Here is a 21,044-nt window from a genome sequence, read left to right as displayed (position 1 = left end):
GCATTGTAGCGGAGTGCAGCAAGCTGGGGGAAAATTGGGCGCGGGGCAAAGCCTGGCAAGTGATGCAGATGGGGGGGGGGGAGTTTGAATGTTTCGATGGATGGACAAAGGCTGGAGGTGGAAAAGAGACAGAAAGATCAGATAAGGAGAAAAGATGTGTGAAATGTAAAGCCAGAGGAAGGAATGTAGGTGGAAAGGGAGGCGGTGCGAATGGTAAAGAGGGGCAGTATAGTGGGATAAATGGGCACATTCTAGGCTGGGGCACATGAAAGAATTACTTGGAAAATTCAATGTTTACATCACTGGGTTATAAACTACCCAAGCGGAATGTGAGGTGTAGTTCCTCAAGTTTGCTCCTGACTTTTGTTTTACCCCTCCCGCGGGGCCAGCGCACTGGGCTAGAGCGATGGAGCCCACGATAGAAGCGGTGTGGGAAGCCTTGCTCCAACGTGATAAACCCACAACCTCTTTAGCAGAAGGCATCACCCCAGCTTCTACCCGCTGGTGAGGGAAGAGGTTTAACGACAGGACATCTCCTGCGGTTGCAGGTGAAAGTATCTGGGAGGGTGAGGTTTAGATACCATTTTAATTAAGATAATCTATTTAGAGCAATTGGCACTGCAGTTTCAACAAAGGAAGACAACCTTCAAACAAGTGGAAGTCAATGCTTTATATGACTGGACAACAAGTGAAATATCACACAAAATATCAGATTCATGCAACCTGATTTCATTCCCACCATTTCAGCTCCTAAAACACATAACTGAAGAATGATTTTTCCAGTTCCACTATCGCCACATAGTCATTTAATCGCCATACTAAAAATTGAGTCATAATGGCAATGGTACCAGCGTTAAATTTTATAGAAATAAAGTCGCAGCTCCAATCTGTGGAATTTCCACAGCAAAATTATAGGGGAAGATATTGATTTCCCAATAACTAGCCGTTTAGCACTTGAGCCAACAGAGGATTTCCACCCCCCAATCATTAAAGACAGCTTTGGTCTTGGATCCTATTTCCAACTTTCTGAATTGCATCCTTCCCCCAGCCAACCTCCCTGATTGGAAGTCTTCTTACCCTCCTTTTCCCCCCAACAACTGCAGACTGAGCTTCAATCTGAATGTTGACGTTCTCTCGCACTATGCACTATTCCTAACCACAAAGCTACAACTGTGCTCCAAATTTTCTTCTCACCACATTATTTGCCAATCTTTTACCACTTCTTGTTCCTTCCAAACTGCTGGAAAAACTCAACAGATCGAGCTGCATCTGTTGTTCAGGGAGGGGGAGTGGGGAGTGGGTGGAATTGTCAACATTGTCAATGTTTCATGCATCAGGGCAGAGAGTGATCTATATTCTAGCTGTCAAAAGTATTGGCATTCAGCAAATTTGCCCTGTATATACATCATCAGAGCCAGATATGCATGTTTAAAGATTTTGACACATAATATTGCAAATATTTGAGGACAGCCAAGAAAAGATCAAACAATAATTTTACAGACATACCTGATAAAACAGGCTCAATCCTAACACAGGAAGAGATGTATACACTAAATTGTAGAGTGTAATAAACCATTCATCGTACACTGTCTACGTAAAGAAGAAAAACAGTTAAAAGTTTGCATTAGAAATTAAGAACCAAAAAATAACAAGAATTTATAAGAATTAATGAAATAATGTCAAATTAAAACCTGATAAAAACATTTATCAGACTATTTTGCATCCCATGCAAATTTCCAAATAAATTTCTTTAGGCAACTGCCAATTCGCTATTTGGCATATTACTTAGGCTTTAATGTATTTAATATCCCTGCCAGATTATCATTGTTTCAGAAACACATTACTATAGACTAAAATGCATGCCAGTTTGGAATGGGTTGGTTAACCGACCTTGAATACCCAATCCTCCATCCCTAAAAAATGTTAATGGGCAGGTTCAAGATTGAGTAGGCTTAAATTATGTTTGACATGTTTTCTATTTGTTTTGTAATGTATCCAAACTGCTGCAGAAACGGCATTTCGTTTGGACCTCAAGGGGTCCAAATGACAATTTAAAATGGTCACACATGACATGTTTTCATGTTAAAATCACACATAACACAAATGCACATATTTTAAGTTTAAAATTACATTAATTTTCAGCCCATTTCAGGGCAGAAATGGCCTTCTTGGGTCAAACCATTTATTAAATTGGAAAACTGTCTCACCAATTGATAACTGAAACTACTCATTTTTACTTAACTGGCAGTTTCCTACTGGAAACCTTGTTCAGTCTAAAGCAAAAATATTTAAACTGGTGTTCCCCTTCCATCTCTTTCTCTCTCACACTGTAGATTAATATCACAATTTAAGTATTAATATTTGTGTAGCAAAATACAGTAAGAAAACATTGTTTTGTGTACAGTCCAGGTGAAAAACATCCATGCGTGTTTTCATGACTGTAGTGTCAGTGAGCTTAGACTGGTATAAGTCTTATAAGAGTTTAGCAAAAAATACTTAATAAATTGTCTTACCTGTGCTGAAAATCCACAAAAGAATCCATACCAAAAGTGAACAAGAGTGAAAGCAAAATTTTTATAAAAAAAGTAACGGAGAAATCTGCACATCCGAAGATAGGACCATCTTCCGTGTACAAGTAAAAGACGTTGGAGATAACGAAACTGGGCAAAGGAGAAATCACTTGAAAGGACAGCCTGTGTTCCTTCCTCACCACTTATACCCACTCCAATGTGAGCAGCTGTTAAAATATGAATTAAATATATTCAGATTTACAATGTACATTTACAAAGAGACAAATGAATGTTATTCAAGGTAGAAGATTGTATAAACAACCAATAAATCATGATTCAAAATCTCTTCAACAAGTAACATATCTAATTTAGCTTCCACAGAGAGGTGTACCTGCACATCTTGGAAGGGATGTTCAGGCCTTTCTCATTCCAATCCCCCCAAACCACCATAATTAACTAAGATCCTCCAAAAAAACCATCAGAACAACTTGCTGATGCGCTTGGATCATTCTTAAGATTGTGACTAATGGTCTGTTTGAACTTTTGTTCGAGCTTGTTAGTCAATTTAGCCACCCTTCTGTTTCAGACTCAATGCAGTAAGAATGAAAATTAGTCAGAACTCAGACTGGTCTGGAGAAAATGTCACTTGTTTCAGGAAAAAGAAAGAGATAACAATTATTTTAGAATTTGTCTCAGATGTTTGATGGAAAGGTTGTAATAAATATGATGGTGGCAAACCTTCAGCGATGTAAAAAAAATTGTAGTGCTAACTAAATTTTGCCTATTTCTTGCCACGTTTCTTCTAATACTATTGAATTTATAGATCTGATTTTAAATGCTGAAGGACAACTAACCAACTAGCGGGTCGTTGTTAACATGATGCCCACTTATCTTCTCAACGTACAACAAACATTTGTTAAGGTCCCACATAGGAGAATAGTGGGCAAAATTAGGGCACATGGTATTGGGGGTAGAGTGTTGACATGATAGAAAATTGGTTGGCAGACAGGAAACAAAGAGTAGGGATTAACTGATCCTTTTCAGAATGGCAAGTAGTGACTAGTGAGGTGCAGCAAGGCTCGGTGCTAATTTTATAATATACATCAATGATTTAGATGATATGATTCAAATTAACATTAGCAAATTTGCAGATGACACAAAGCTGGGTGGCAGTGTGAACTGTGAGGAGGATGCTATGAGAATGCAGGTGGATTGGTTAGGTGAACAGGTTAGATGAGTGGGCAGATGCAGTTTAATGTGGATAAATGTGAGGTTATCCACTTTGGTAGCAAAAACAGGAAGGCAGTTTATTATCTAAATGGTGTCAAGTTGGGAAAAGGGGAAGTATAACGGGATCTGGGGGTCCTTGTTCATCAGGCAATCAAAGTAAGCATGCAGGTACAGCAGGCAGTAAAGAAAGCAAATGGCATGTAGGCCTTCATAAAAAGAGGAATTGAGTATAGGAGCAAAGAGGTCCTGCTACAGTTGTATAGGGCCCTAGTGAAACCACACTTGGAGTATTGTGTGCAGTTTTGGTCCCCTGATTTGAGGAAGGGCATTCTTGCTATTGAGGGAGTACAGTGTAGGTTCACAAGGTTAATTCCCAGGATGGCTGGACTGTCATATGCTGAGAGAATGGAGTGGCTGGGCTTGTATACTCTGGAGTTTAGAAGCATGAGACATATAAGATTATTAAGGGTTTGGACACGCTCGAGGCAGGAAACATGTTCCCGATGTTGGGGGAGTCCAGAACCAGGGGCCATTTAGAACGGAGACGAGGAAACACTTTTTCACACAACTTTTCCACAACTCACAACTTTCTCACATTGTGAGTCTGTGGAATTCTCTACCTGAATTTCTCCAGCATTTTTGTCTACTTCCTATCGTAACTTTATCATTTTAAAGATATCGGTTTGATAAACCCTTAACCTGTATAACCATTGTTAATTTGTCCTGAACTCCTTCTAATGTCAATTATATTTGTCTAAAGATTTGGTAACCACAAATAATTTAGCATTGCAGAATAGATTTGACCGAGTCTCTATAGCACAACATCTGCATTTTTATAGTTTAATCCCCTTTAAATAAAAGGCAATATTCCATAGCTTTTTGTAGGGTGTACACCAGTTAATAGTTATTTGTGTTGATCAAAATCTCTTGATACATAAAAATATCTGATTTGTTTTCCAACACCATAGTTTAAACCATTTGCTCTGTTGTCAAGGCTCTTTTGTAAGCAAGACTGTTTGCACTCTGTATCTACCAAAGGTATCAAGTGCAAATGTGGATATGCAATGCTCAATTGCTTCATCCTCAACATTAATTTATGTGGTGAGAAAGTCAAGCCCCATATCAGATCATTGGGAATGTCACTTGATATATTTTGTCAATCAATGTTTTAATTCCTCTCCAGGCTTCCTATTTCCTAAGTAATTAACAACCTACACCAGTGAGTTACCTCCAATTACACAGGCTCTCACACTTTTGTTAACATCACTATGTGAAATCTATATGGCTTTTGTAAATCTATACAAGGAACATCGTCCATGATGCTGACTTACTCAAAAAATGTAAGTAAAAAAAATCTGACACATAATCAAAGAATTATGCTATTTCGGAATCTATTATCTGATTGGGTCTGTGCCATATTCTTCACAGCCCATTTCCTTATTATTTTTTATCAGCTTAGTTATTTTTAATTAGATTCAATAATCTTATATCATCCCCACAAATTAATTTAAACTGAAAGATCTGCAATAGTTATGGTTATCCTATTTTTCTTTCTCGGTTAATGGGATGACATTGGTACCTTCCCAATACAATGGCACAATTCACAGAAGTAGAATAATGAAAGAGAGATGAAGGATAAAACCTGCTGGGAAATAGCAGAAATGCGTATAAACTGTAAATTGACGATATTGGGAAAGGAGGCATCATTGCACCTGGATCTGTTGAATTAGTTGAGCCAAATGAATCACATGTCAGTGGGAGAAGACCTTGCAGCAGTGATCATTGGATCAAGTTTAGATTAGACAATGAAGATAGAATTCATGATTTAAAAAAAAATGGTCTGATGAAGAGTCTTTGACCTGAAATATGAAATCCGGTTATCTGCTTAACCTGTGTTAGTAGTTGCTACTCATCAAATACAGAGTGAAAGGTAAATGCACCCAACTCACACCAGTGAGGTAATATTTTGAAAGTATCTTTACTCTGAAATTACCATATTATATATTATTATTTTCTTGCCTATAATATTACAATTCAAAACTAAACAAAGTAATTTGATGTACAGGTTACACAAAAAAGCTGGAGAAACTCAGCGGGTGCAGCAGCATCTATGGAGCGAAGGAAATAGGCAACGTTTCGGGCCGAAACCCTTCTTCAGACTGATCGGGGGCGGGGGTGGGCAGGGACAAGAAAGGAAAAGGGAGGAGGAGCCCGAAGGCTGGGGGATGGGAGGCGACAGCAGGGGGACTGAGGAAGGGGAGGAGACAGCAAGGACTAACAAAATTGGGAGAATTCGATGTTCATGCCCCCAGGATGCAGACTCCCCAAACGGAATATGAGGTGCTGTTCCTCCAATTTCCGGTGCAGCACAAATTGGAGGAACAGCACCTCATATTCCGTTTGGGGAGTCCTGGGGGCATGAACATCGAATTCTCCCAATTTTGTTAGTTCTTGCTGTCTCCTCCCCTTCCTCAGTCCCCCTGCTGTCGCCTCCCATCCCCCAGCCTTCGGGCTCCTCCTCCTTTTTCCTTTCTTGTCCCCGCCCACCCCCGCCCCCGATCAGTCTGAAGAAGGGTTTCGGCCCGAAACGTTGCCTATTTCCTTCGCTCCATAGATGTTGCTGCACCCGCTGAGTGTCTCCAGCTTTTTTGTGTAACCTTCGATTCTCCAGCATCTGCAGTTCCTTCTTAAACAAAGTAATTTGATGTAATTGTTTATTTTTGCAATACTTTATGATAATAATGAATTCTTGGTTTTGGAATAATAATTTCCATAATGATGTCAATTGTCAAGTCAGATTTTTAAAAGCCAGTCTTTGTATCTAAATTAGTGTTATTTTTCACTCACCTTTGATCATGCTAACATCATTTGCACCATCTCCAATTGCCAATGTTATTGCTTTCTTGTACTTTTTTACCAGTTCTACAACCTGAGCTTTCTGAAGAGGTGTTACACGACAGCAGATTACAGTTTTACAGAGGCAAGCTGTTTTTAGGAACTCTAAATCCATGTCTCCTTCTAAAGCATGTGCCTGTATTTGGACAGAAGACATATTAGAACACATACTTCAATAATTACAATGATACTAAATATTTTTGTCTCGGAGACATATGTGTTAAAAAAAAAAACAATATTTCATAGAGCAGCAATTATGCCAAACATCCTTAATTCTGAAATCCACTTTTTAATTAGGTGGTGCTGGAGACATTCCTGAACTACACTGGAAAATAATTTCTGTGAACAATGAATGCAAAATCACATAATACACCATATTTTGCCCTAAAGCAAAGACTCTTTGAACAGCATTAGTAACTGCAGTTTTGTGAAGGTGTTTTTTAACATCTCAGAATATACTTGGAGAGACTTAAATTGTTTTCTCTGGAACATCACAGCTTGAGGGGGAGATCTGATTGAAGTATGCACAATGATGAGAGTCATAGATAGAGATAAAGTCAAAATCTTTTTCCCAGTATGGAAGCATCAAATACCAGAGGACATAGATTTAAAGTGAAAATGGAAAAGTTTTGACGAAGCCCGCAGCCTGGGTTGGCAGAACACGCGGCTGGAGCCTGGGTCGGCGCCACGGAGGTGGCCGGAGAATGATCGCACCGATCGACGGACAAGGACAGGAGGATGAGGGGGTGATCTTAAAGAGATGTATAAAATCATGAGAGGAATAGATTGGGTGGATGTACAGAATCTCTTGCCCAGAGTAGGTGTATCGAGGACCAGAGGACATAGATTTAAGGTTAAGGGGAAAAGATTTAATAGGAATCTGAGGGGTAACCTTTCACACAAAGGGTGGTGGGTGTACGGAATAAGCTGCAAGAGGAGGTAATTGAGGCAGGGACTATCCCAACATTTCAGAAACAGGTACATGGATAGGATAGATTTTGAGGGATATGGACCAAACGCGGGTAGGTGTGATTAGTGTAGCTGGGCCATGTTGGCCGGTGTGGGCATGTTGGACCGAAGGGCCCGTTTCCACACTATATCACTCTATGGCTATAAGTGACAGGAAGTTAATTGGAGTAGGTTGTTCGCGGGCAAAGAGATATCCAGAAAATGCAATGGTGAGTGTTCAGGGCATGAACTGGGAGAGGGCAAGGTAGGTGGGAGTAAGAAAGTCTCGATGACAAAAGGCATTAAAACTCTGGTCACGAACAAGGGAGAGGCATGGGATAGGAATAGGCAACTGAAATCAAGTGTTTTGGGAACTGAGGAGCAAACTTAGGAAGGAAATCAGGATGGCCACAAGGGGGCAGGACATAGCATTGACAGATAATATTAAGGAACACCCAGAGACTTTAGAAGTACATTAAATTAACTTGGGTAACAGAGAGTCTAGCCCCCCTCAGAAACCAAAGTGGTCAGATCTGTGTGGTGCCACAGGAGATGGGAAAGATTCTCAATGAGTATTTTTCATCTGTTTTTACAGTGGAGAAAAATGTGAGCATTGAGGAACTTAGGACAGTTAATGAAGATATCTTGAGGATAGTGCGCATTTTGGTCCAGATGCTGCTGGATATTCTAAGGTGTGTGAAGGGAGCAAAATCTCCTGGGCCTGATCATATGTATCCGCGAACCCTGTGGGATGCTGGAGAAGAAATTCCAGGAACCCTGGCTTGGATATATGAATCATCATTAGACATGGTTTAAGTGCCAGTAGACTGCAGGATGTGTGGCTAACGTTGTGACTCTATTTAAGAAGGGCTGCAAGGAAAAACATGGGAATTATAGACAAATGAGCCATACATCTGCAGCAGGCAAGTTACTGGAGTGGATTCTGAAGGATAAGATATATGTGCATTTGGATAGAGAGGGTCTGATGAGGGATATTTACAGGGGGGAATTGTGCCTTACGAATCTGATTAAATTTTTTTAAGAAGTAACCAAAAAAGGTTGATGAGGACCAAGGCGTAGAAAACTAGGCTCATGGAAGGAAGCCGAGGTTGATGGCAGAGGATTGTTTTTCACACTGGAGCTTGTGGCCAGTGGTGTACTGGGCCCACTGCTGTTTCTGGTTTGTATCAACAATTTGTCCAAATAAAGTACAGTGACATGCCTCAATGCACTAACGACCATGATGATGAAATATTTTGAAAGGTTGGTTATAGTGCATATAAACTCCTACCTTAGCAAGAACCTGAACCCCTACAATATGCCTACCGCCACAACAGGTCAAAGGAGGATGTGATCTTGCTGGCTCTCCCCTCTACACTGGACCACTTAGACAATAATAACACGTTGTTCATAGACTACAGCTCGGCATTCAACATCAACATCCCCTTCAAACGTATTACCAAGCTCAAGGAACAGAGTCTCTATGCATCCCTATGCAAAATTGAGTTAGTTGTTTTGGGAGCCAAAGAGGAACGATTAAAAGTCTGTGCTCAGCTTCAATTGGCAATGTTAAAAACCACGGACAAACCAAGAACTCTTGGTGTAGTCATGGACTCAGACCTGAACTTCAACAGCCTATTCTTATCACCTTAAGAATATATCAAGGGTTAAAGGACTTATGGTTCAGCAGGATTTGGAAAATCTTGTCCATGCATTTATCTTCAGTAGACTTGACTATTGTAATGCTGTCTCCCTAAACACTCGATTAAACAGCTTCAGCTGATTCAGAATGCTGCTGCTCAAGTCCACTCTAAGACCAAGAAAGTGGATGACATTACTCTAGTTTTGAGGTCTTTACACTATCCTTCCAGTCTGTCAAAGAATTGATTTCAAAATATTACTGTTGGTTTATAAAGCACTGAATGATCAAAGGCCAAAATATATTTTTGATCTTCTGCTACATTATGAACCATCCAGACCTCTGAAGTCATCTGGGACAGGTCTGCTTTCTGTCCCCAAAGTCAGAACTAAACATGGAGAAGCAGCGTTTAGTTTTTATGCACCATATATATGGAACAAACTTCCAGAAAAATGCAAGTCCACTACAACTCTCAGTTCTTTTAAATCGGGGCTGAAGACTTTTCTGTTTGACGCTGCTTTTAATTAAATTAAATAATTATTCATTCCTTACACCGTATCTTTTATTCTTGTATTTTATACTTATCATTTTATTTTAGCTTGTTTTTATTTTCTATTCTTTTTAATGACTGATTTTAATTGCATTTGATTGCTCTTTATGCTTTGTGTGAAGCACTTTGAATTGCCTTGGTGCTGAAATGTGCTATATAAATAAACTTGCTTGCTTGCTTGTGCAACTGGATCCTTGACTTCCTCATTAACAGAGGCACTGTAGCATAACGATAGAGGTGATGTCCAAGAGAGCCAGAGTCCCAGGTTCGACCATGACTATGGGTGTGGTCTGTGCAGGGTTTGTACATTCTCCCTGTGACCGCATGGGTTTTCTCAGGGTGCTACGATTACCCGTACACCAGTTTTATCCTACACACTAGGGACAATTTACAAAAGCCATTTAATCTACAAACCTGCACGTCTTTGGGATGTAGGGAGAACTGGAGAAAACTCACACAGTCACAGGAAGAACGTATAAACTCCCAACAGTCAGCACCCATAATGGAATCGAACCCGGGTCTCTGGCGGATGCTGCTTGACTAGCTGAGTTACTCCAGAACTTTGTGTAATTTTTTTTGTAAACTTGCATCTGCAGTTCTACTCTGTGCTTTCTGACTTGGCAGGTTTGACAGTTTACTGACCCAAGGCAGACTGTGACCCAAGGAAGACTCAGTAAGGAAATGTTAAGGCAAAAAGAAATTACAAAATCTGGTGACTTTGACTCCACTATCCTTACACAATAAAAGAGGAGGGAGGTTGCATTATTGGTTAAGCAGGATGTCACGGCAGTGGTCAGAGGTGACATTACGGACGATTCATCTAGTGAGGCTATATGGGTGGAGTTGAGGAACAAGAAAGGGATGATCACCTTGTTGAGGATGCACTGCAGACCCCCAAATAGTCAACAGGAATTAGAAGAGCAAATATGCCAGGAGATTGCAGACAGCTGCAGGTCAAATAAAGTTGTTATAGTGGGGGATTTTAACATTCCAAATCATAGTGTGAAAGGTTTTGACGGGGTGCAGCTTCTCAGAGGTATTCAGGAGAGTTTTCTCCAACAATATGTAGAAGGGCCCACATGTGAGAGGGCGACAATTGATCCCTGGCGGAGTTTCGGGAACTAAGGAGCAAAGTAAAAGAAGAAATCAGAAGGGCAAAAAGGGGCCAGGAGATAGCTCTGGCAGATAACATTAAAGGGCCTGTCCCACTTTCACAACCTAATTCACAACCTCTGACGACTTTAAACGACCTAAAAAAAAAATCAAGGCTGCGGAAACCTACGACCTCCTACGACCTTCCACGACTATGTGTACGACCTCCTACGACTATGTCTATGACCTCCCACGACTATGTTGAAGACCTCCCACCACTATGAAGAAGACCTCCTTCGACTATGTTGAAGACTGGCTTCGACCATGTACGTTTTACTGCTGTTTGCAGTAGCCCTTTTGCTTCAGCAGTCTTTTAAGAAAGGAAGAAGTGGAAGAGCAAGGGTGAAGAGGAAGCACAAGAAGAGGTCTCAATGGGTGAATGGAAATGATGTAATGGACTGTCCCAGTACACCAGATGACTGGAAGAGAGTGGCGCTGGGCTTTGACAAAAGATGGAACTTTAAGCACACATGTGGGGCAGTGAATGGCAAGCATGCCATTCTTGTCCCTGTCCCTGTACCCCTCATTTTCCTTTTCATACAGGATGACTTTCTGCTGGAACCATTCCTCAAGGCCCCCCCCCCCTCCTGCTGCCTGGTGAAGATGTAGAGCATAACCTTCCTCCAGCCCTCCCTCACCACCAATGAGGCATCTGCCTCTGATGCTGTGTCAGACACAGGAGAAAGGGCTCCTTTGCTGCCTTCAAATGAGGCAGTGAAGGATGGGGTGGTGATGGCATATACTACCACCCTGGTCTCCTCCTCCAGGGGTCTCTCATGTAGGTCTACCTCCTCCTGCACTATCATCTCCTGTGGCATCACCTCCTGCCACTCCTCCTCCTGGGTGGGCAACACCTGCATGGCCGGATTTTTTGAGGGTTGTGCCCTCCCCTGCGCTGCTTCCTTTTTGGTGCTATCTCTAAAACACAAGTCTCCTCTCCAAAAAACTCTCCAGCTATGAATGAACACGCCAGCGCGGTGTCACACACACTAACTACCCCCCCGCCGCACACACGCTAACGACTCCCCTTGATATTATATTAATATTATTAATTTGCTCCTTTTACCCCATAACTGCCCTATCAACTGACGCATAACCCCCAACTCGCAGGCACATCTAGAGAGGGGGGGGGGGGGGGGGGGGGGGGGGGGTAGAGAGTGAGAGCAGAGAGAGAATGGGGAGAGACAGAGAGAAAGGGGCAGACAGAAGGGCAAGAAACAGAGGAAGAGGGGGGGAGGGGAGGAGGAGAGGGAGGGGTGGGTGACGGGGGGATGGGGGAGGAGGGTGTGAGAGGGATGGAAGGAGAGATAGAGGGGAGGAGAGAGAGGGGGAGATGGGGGGGGAGGGGACCAGGGTGGGGGGAATGGAAGGGGGGGAGAGGGTGGGGAGGGGATGGGTTGGAGGGAAGGGGGTAGGGGAGGGGCAGAGGGGAGGAGGGAGGGAGGTGGGGTAGGGGAGAGAGAGGGGGAAGAGTGTGGAGGGAGGGGGAGAGAGGGGAGAGGGGGGGAGGGAGGGGGGAGAGGGGGGAAGAGCGGGGAGGGAGGGGGAGAGAGGGGGAAAAGTGGTGATGGAGGGGGACTGGGGTAGGGGAGAGAGTGGGAAGAGAGTGGGAAGAGTTACCGAACTGAACTCACTGTGGAATGAATGCATTAACGGAGCCACTTTGTTGCTGGAATCCATGTTGTCCCTCCCTTCCCTCTGGAAGCCTCGTCCCCATGAGATGCCGAGTTCCCAGAGCCCTGGTTAAACGCGGGACGCGGGGGCCGCTGACGGTAAAGTCTGTGAAAGCGGCCCCATCAGAGACTGGGAGGTCTCGCATCCTCGTCGCTTCTAACACGCCAGCCCTGTCACGCTGGCTGTACCCTTGGGTGAATAGCAGTGGTTGAACATCCAATGTTTGGCTTGAGGCAGCGTGACAGAGCTGGGCCGGGCACCAGCCGTTGGGAAAAATGTCGGCGTTTTTCGAACAGAGCCGGGCGTCAGCAGCCGTTATGGTCGCTGGCCAGCAGTAGGCGACAAAATGAATGCGTGGGGGGGTGGGGGGAAGGAAATGTCCAATTGTTTTGAGGAGTGCATTAGTGAATGTAAAAGTGAATTCGCTATCGAAATGGAAAAAATCTCTGAATTTTTGCATGTGGTTTTGGTGGACCAAGGAATCGAAGGATAGATCGGGTAGATGCACGGTCTCTCATCCAGAGCAGATGAATCAAGGACCAGAGGACATAGGTTTAAGGTGTTGGGGAAAAGATTTAATAGGAGTCTGAAGGGTAACTTTTTCACACAGAGTAGTGGATGTATGGAACATGTTGCCAGAGGAGGTAGTTGAGGCAGGGACTATCCCAACATTTAAGAAGCAGTTAGACAGGTACATTGATAGGACAGGTTTGGTGGGATATGGACCAAATGCTGGCAGTTGGGACTAGTGTAGCTGGGACATATTGGGCCGAAGGGCACGTTTCCACAATCTATGACTCCATTAGATTAATTTTAACTCGCTATAGGTTTGATATGTGATGAGCCCAATATTTGATTTTAAAAATCTTGTTGTAAGTAAAAACCTGCGTAAAAAGCAGAATGGGCGCCTTAGGTGTCAAAATCTTTTTGATGTGCTTATCCATTCTGCATCATATTGTTCCCGAACGTCCGATCATTCCATCCTTTTTGAATCTGCCTAACAGCAAATGGATAATCTTTCACAAACCAGCCCACTTGCATAGTATTGGCCTTGTGAATAATAAATGAGCGGTTAAGACAGGAGATGGCAACTCCAGGTAAATTTTAGCCCTCCTCGTCCTTCTCCACTGTGTGTCAAATTGTCACATTTCCAGCTAAACTATTAACATTGGTAAATCAGTCAAACCTTCCCAACAATAGTTTCAAATCTTGCTTTGATGAAATGAAAGAAAAACATATTAGTTTGATGCTTCTTACCAGTGTGTCACCACTGATCACCAGTCCATAATCTGCATCAGCAATTTCATCTGGTAGGAAATCAAGTTTTTTTGGCTGTTCGATTTTGATTAAATCAAGTTCTGTTTGTTCTTGTCCTTTCATTATCACACACGCGTTTCTGTGTGGAGACATTGTTACATATAAAATATCTTACTTGCAGAAGAAAAATTAAAAACAAAGTAATTTCTATCATTGCATCAAGGAGTACAACAATGGGCCTTTAGCTAACTATGTCCATGTCTGCTTTCAAGCACATATCGATACCGCATTTTCAACTTCAAATGCAATCTTCTATGCCATTGTGCTTCAATTGCTTATCTAGATACTTCTCAAATAATGTGATATCTGGATTCACCACCCCATCAGAAGTGCATCCCAGATTTCAACACCCTTACTGGAGGAGGCTTCACAAATATCCCTGTAGATTGATGGTGCATGTGAGCCAATCACACACAAGCCAGCACCACTAACTCCACCCCTCTATAACACTTATACTTCCCTCGGCACTTCAGTTCGAGCAGCCAGGATGCATTGATAACCTATTGTCCTAAGTGCTGTTAAGTGCTCATTTTGTGTACCTTCGATCTTCCAGCACCGCAGTTCCTTCTTGAACACAAGTGCTCATTAAAGATGTGTTTAAATCACACAATGACTTTCCGCTATGCTCCGGCAGTCCGCGATGCTAGCGGTCAGGTAATAACCCCAGCTGAATCTCCTGACGACCCCAATGTCCTGCTGCGTAAACTGAGCCAGATCTGTGACCTGCCCTCAAACCACATTTTGGATAGGCTAGGTTCTTCCCTCATCGTCAGCTCCCTGGCGAACGGGTAGACTCGTTTATTTCTGAGTTGATGTATCTAGCCCAGCGCGGCAGGTTCATGCCGATTGATCAGCTAACTGATCAGCTAACGAGGGACATTTTAGTGAATGGCATGAACGATTTAAAACTCAGATCAGAGCTTTTGAGATGGGCAGATTTGATGCTGGACGAAGCTGTGCACGCGTGCAGAACTGCTGAATTTATCGACCCCATAGACGGCACGCATGAAACAAAAACCATCAATCTACAATCCCTATTCTCAATTATGGGAGAGCACAGTATATCTATGCAAAAGAGAAACCTGAAACATTAGCAATGTATTCAACCAGAAGTGACGAGTGGATGATTAATCTCAGCCTCCTCCAGTGATTCCCAACATGGCAGAAGACAGTCTTCAGCCAATTTGATTCACTCCACGTTATATCAAAAACGGTTAAAGGCATCAGATACAACAAAGGCTATGGATCTTGACAAGATTCCGGCCGAAATACTGAAGACATACTCCAGACCTTGCTATGTCCTTGCCCAAGCTGTTCCAGTATGAATGAATGAATAGGTTTATTGGCTAAGTATTCACATACAAGTAATTTGCCTTGGTGCTCCGCTCGCAAGTGACAACGACATACAGTGACAGTTAGGAATGACAATAAAACATTAAACATTAATAATAAAACATTTTTGATTAAACATGTGAATTAAATAAAATACCAGAGCAAAAGGAAGCTACAGATTTTTAGTTATTGAGAAGAGCTACTACTCGTGGAAAAAAGCTGTTTTTATGTTGGCTGTGGCAGCTTTGACAATCCGGAGTCACCTTCCAGAGGGAAGTGACTCAAAGAGTTTGTGGCCAGGGTGAGAGGGGTCAGAGATGATCTTACCCACTCACTTCCTAGCCGTTGCAGTGTACAGTTTGCCAATGGAGGGAAGGTTGCAGCCTATAACCTTATCAGCTGATCGGACGATTCGCTGCAGCCTCCGGATGTCATGCTGGCAGAGCAGCCAGCGGCTACAGACTTGGTGCTGCCAGAAAGCGCCTTGGCTACTCCACGGGGGAGTAAAGCCACCAGAAAGTCTGTGAGGGCCCTGGACTCAGATGAGTCGGGCCAGGAGGTGGAAAATTACCCTCCTTCTATGGGTAGCGTTATTGGCAGGCTGACCCACATGGAGAACCTAGTGGAGAGGTTACTCCAGAGAGATATGCTCCAAAGGAGGGAGCTATCGGAGCCCGGGGATTACAGAGAGCCCGAGGCAGCAGCACCTGTGTCAGGTCTGCAGAATATCTCCCTCTCTGATGAGGGGAGCGTATGAGGCCAGTGTTATTCTGACCCAGAGTACGGAGGCACAGTTGGGCAGCATGCTTCATGGCATGATGGGCAAACATCGGATGTACCCCCTATGACATCCAGATTTGCTATCCCTGCCCTAACAGGGGAGCCATTGGAAGAAGAGCTCGCCATGAGCATAAATTATCTGGCCTCCCATCAACTCCAAGACCAAACTATGGAGGAAACTACTGCCAAATATAATACTCCACTGAACTGTGCCTCACTAAGTGTCTCGGTTGTAAACCAATCTATCTGGGGACACATTGAAGGGGGCATCAGAGCCCAAGAGGTAAAAATTCAAAAAACTCCTCAGGCTACTTGCCTCAGGCATCACGGCCTTTGCCAGGTCAGTGGATGGGGCGCCACTCTCTGATACACAGCAGGACGCGATGGTATTAATGTACAATGCACATTTTGAAAATCAATTGCCTCAGGAAGAATGCCATCCATCCTGCACTCAATCCAAAATTTGCTGAGCTGTGCAAGCCGGGGAATGTCCAACCCCCAAACCTCCTGTTCGGAGAGACCTGTCTAAACAGGTAAAAGAGCTGCATGAGGAGGCTAAAACCGTTGGCCTTATGAAGGCACCTCCCAAGGTATCATCTTTCTGGCAACAGTAGCCCTACCCTCCTCTCCATACCAGACGGTTCACCGGATATGGTGGACGTGGTTCCGTGCAACAGGCACAAAAGCCTTTTTTAGGGCAGGGCCCAAGCCGGGCCATGTTCAAGATGCGGGGATGGCGTCCTCCAACAGCCCTACCCCCCAGACCTTGGGGGCAGAAGCAGAGACCATATCGCTGGTAACCACTAAGGTAAGTGAGCCTGCGATGGATCAATTACAAGTTGGGGGGAGATTGCAATTTTTCTTACATGAATGGCATTGGATAACATCTGACCCGTTTATACTGCACAGTATACAAGGTTTCCAAAGAGTTCATTTCTGGCTCGCCTCCACCCACTCAGCGTACACCTAGCCGCACTTTTATGTTTTCACAACAGGAGTGTATGAGTGCACAAGCAGAGATTGAGTCTTTGTTCAAGAAAGGGGTAATTGAGAGGTCGAGTCGTGAGCCTCACCAGTTTGTGTCCAACATATTTACTAGGCAAAAGAAGGATGGAGGATGTCGAATTATCCTTGATTTGATAGAGCTTAACACCTTTGTGCAGTATAAACACTTCAAAATGGAAACTTTTGTCACTGCCAAACAACTGCTTTCCAAGGGATGCTACATGGCAAGCATTGACCTCAAAGCTGCTTACTATTCAGTGGCCATTCATGAAGATCACAGGATATTTTTGAAGTTTCACTGGATGGAGCAGTTGTGGCAGTTTAAAGCATTGCCCAATGGTTTAACCTTAGCTCCCAGACTATTCACTTAAACCAGTCATGGGGCTACTCAGGGCACATAATCATATAGTCATGGCATATTTGGATGACATCTTAGTCATTTGGAGGACTTTGGAATTAGCTGAATTATCTGTGTCAGCTACAAAACTCATTTTTGAGAAACTGGGGTTCTTAATCCATCCAGTTTAAATTGGTGCCATCTACGATAATTGACTATTTGGGATTCACCATTAACTCAGTACACATGTCAGTGACTCTGCCTCCCGGGGCAAGCAATTATTTGAAGCCTGCAGGAAACTCATTGTTAATAATCAACCTTCGATTAGACATGTGGCTAGTGTAATTGGAAAATTAGTGGCTGCTCTTCCAGCTGCTCAGTTCGTGCCTTTGCACTACCAAAACGTACAGCGTGCAAAGGAACAGGCACTCAAGCTTCATAAGGTCGCTTCGATAGACCCATGCAATTGCCAGCTGAAGCCCTGGCTGAGTTACAATGGTGGGTTACCAATATTCAGTATTGTTCTAGTACTATTTTAGTCGATACACCATCAGTTATCCTGCAGACTGATGCCAGTGCACTAGGTTGGGGTGCTACCGACCCCGTCTCGAGCTGCGGTGGCAGATGGGATCTGCAGGAATCATCAATGCTTCAGTCACATGGTGTTAACTACTTAAGAGTTGTTGGGGACACTGTATGGGTTAAAGGCTTTTTGTACCAACATGCATCATGTGCATGTCCAACTTCAGGTTTACACTACAGCAGTAGAGTACATTAATCACATGGGTGGAAGTGAGTCTGTATCCTGTGATAAATTGTCTAATCACATCTGGCACTGGTGTATTGCGAGAAACATCTGGGTTTCAGCTATCTACTTACCAGGTAGATATAGCACGGTGGCAGACACCAGGTCACAAGAGTTCAATGACAACGAAGAATGGATGTTGAATCACAAAGTGTTTAATGGCATTGTCCTTCATTATGGTGTACCGGACATTGATCAGTTTGCATCCAGGCTTAATCTTCAGTTACCAATTTACGTGTCATGGGAGCCAGACCCAGAGGCAGTAGCAGTAGATGCATTCTCGCTACACTGGGGTGGGAAATTGTTGTATGCTTTTCCCCCATTCTGCCTCATTAGTCGATGTTTGGCCAAAATCAAGCAAGACTCCGCCTCTGGCATATTGGTAGTACCAGACTGGCCTACTCAACATTTGTTCCCACTGGTTCTAGCTTTAATTACACAGCCTTTTATGGCAGTGCCCAAGAGCAGAAATCTGCTGGTACACCCGGTGACAGGGGAAAGCCACTCTCTTCATGACTGTAAAAATGTATTGGTTTGAGGAGACCGTTCCTGGGGCTTGGGGTTTCAGAGCGTACGATAGATGTCATCACTGCAGCCTGGAGGAAGAGCACACCGAAACAGTACATCACTCACATAATGAAATGGGAGATGTACTGTTCCCGCTCTAATACTTCATATGACACGGCTTCTATCATGGACGTTTTGGAGTTTCTTTCGTCACTTTTTTATGATAACAAGCTCAGATACAGTCCCATTAACAGTGCCAGGAGCGCTTTGTCAAATTATTTATGGCTGGGGTCAGGGAACCACATGGTAGGATATCACCCTTTAATAACTGAGTTTATGAAGGGCATTTCATGAAGGGCAACTCCACTCCCCCTAGGCCCAGGTATTCACATATATGGGATGTGAGCGTGGTTCTCACGCTGCTCCGTCAGTGGGCACCAGCCTCATCTCTGTCTCTGCACCATCTTACACTCAAAGTAGTCATGCTCATGGCGCTGGCCCCAGCACAACGGGTCCAGACATTACATAAACTCAAACTGGACAGTATGGGTACATCTTGTAATAGCATCAACCTTTTTGTTCATGACCTCATTAAGCAGAGCAGGCCAGGGATAATGGAGCTCAAATTGAGTTTCATGGCATACCCCTCAGATCCACGATTGTGTGTGGTGTCACACATATTCAATACATAAAGGTCACTAAGAGCCTGAGAGGCTCGGAAACTCCTTCTTTGTTAGTTATACCAAACCTCATAAAAAGGTTACGGTGCAGACCATCACTAGATGGATTAAACAGGTTCTGGCGTGTGCAGGAGTGGACACTGACAATTTTAAACCTCATTCCACCAGGGCTGCATCGACATCAGCAGCAAGGGATATGGACTTCCCTCTCGACCACATCCATCGGCTGCGGGATGGTCGAATGAGCGGATGTACCAAAGGTTTTATAACAAGCCTATCACCAGACCGGGGATTTTTGCTGATTCTGTTTTAAGTTCTGTTTCACAGTTTCCCCCTGGGTGAGAGGGGTCACTGGTAATTTATTTTGTTATTAAAGCATCAGTATTGTTTTACCATGTCATGCTTGAATGCATTAATTTTTCTCACTCGTTCTGGTTAATTGATGCAGTTGTGATGCGTGGACTCGTTCCTCGGCATGAAATCAGAGCTTCAAAATCTTCACATAGTCACTCACGTGACCCAAAGTAAAATAGTAAGATTAAACGAGAACTTACCAGTTTGAAGTTTGATCTTTATTTTATGAGGAGTTACGATGAGCGATTACGTGCCCTCCGCTCCCGACTCTCATAACATAAAGATCTTTCTGTACGTTCTAGTCAACTCTAATCTTACTATTTTAGTTCACCAACTCTTCTCTGTGATTTCACACCGCTGCTTTGAAGATTGATGCGCATGCGTGGTGACGGCCTTCTTCACGTAATCGCTCATCGTAGTTCCTCATCAAATAAAGATCAAACTTCAAACTGGTAAGTTCTCGTTTAATCTTACTATTATAATACAAAATGTCTTATTGCAATATTTAAGGCTTGGTGGTACTGCAGTTGTATTCAGATTTGGTTTCCTACCTAAATAAAGGATAACTTGTCACTAAGTAAATGCAATAAAGATTCACTAGAATAGTTCTCCTGATGATATGTTTGCCAAATGAAAAGAAATTGGATAGAGAAGGCCTGCTTTTCTCTTGAATTTAGAAGAATAACCCGTTAACTGATTAAAATTTATAAAAATTACAACTGTAAATCCTCAAAAATCATCTGACAAACTATTGTACAAAGCACGTCTGTAAAATCACTCTATATGCCTAAAGAACCATGAAAATGGACTGTTATAAATAGCCAATGGGTCACTCTTACACTCAAGTCAAGTCGTCAAGTTTATTCGTCACATACACATGCGAGATGTGCAGTGAAATGAAAAGTGGCAATGCTCGCGGACTTTGCAAAAAGACAAACAAACAAACAACCAAACAAACTATAAACACAATCATAAACACACATATTCTTTTACATAATAAATATTGGAAGGAAAAACGTTCAGTATAGTTAGTCCCTGGTGAGAAAGGCATTTACAGTCCGAATGGCCTCTGGGAAGAAACTCCTTCTCAACCTCTCCGTTCTCACAGCATGGCAACGGAGGCGTTTGCCTGACCGTAGCAGCTGGAACAGTCCGTTACATGGGTGGAAGGGGTCTCTCATGATTTTGTTGGCTCTGGAGTTGCACCTCGTGATGTATAGTTCCTGCAGGGGGGCGAGCGAAGTTCCCATAGTGCGTTCGGCCGAACGCACTACTCTCTTCAGAGCCTTCTTGTCCTGGGCAAAGCAATTCCCAAACCAGATGGTAATA

The 21,044-nt window shown here is 43.3% G+C and overlaps 1 protein-coding gene across 3 annotated transcripts in view; it reads right to left on the bottom strand.

Annotated features, from left to right (window-relative positions):
- Window positions 1–21,044, bottom strand: part of LOC129696117 (probable phospholipid-transporting ATPase IM) — a 199,420-nt gene that overhangs the window by 20,026 nt on the left and 158,350 nt on the right. For all 3 annotated transcript variants that reach the window (XM_055633597.1, XM_055633586.1, XM_055633606.1), the window contains 4 exons: window positions 13,856–13,994; window positions 6,588–6,771; window positions 2,514–2,737; window positions 1,507–1,590 (listed from right to left, as the gene is read on the bottom strand). In XM_055633597.1, the coding sequence (XP_055489572.1) occupies window positions 1,507–1,590; window positions 2,514–2,737; window positions 6,588–6,771; window positions 13,856–13,994 (631 nt within the window). The remainder of the gene's footprint in view (window positions 1–1,506; window positions 1,591–2,513; window positions 2,738–6,587; window positions 6,772–13,855; window positions 13,995–21,044) is intronic.

Source organism: Leucoraja erinacea, chromosome 1 (genome assembly GCF_028641065.1).
Source record: "Leucoraja erinacea ecotype New England chromosome 1, Leri_hhj_1, whole genome shotgun sequence".
Lineage (NCBI taxonomy): Eukaryota > Metazoa > Chordata > Chondrichthyes > Rajiformes > Rajidae > Leucoraja > Leucoraja erinaceus.
This window is presented reverse-complemented; position numbering and strand designations above follow the sequence as displayed.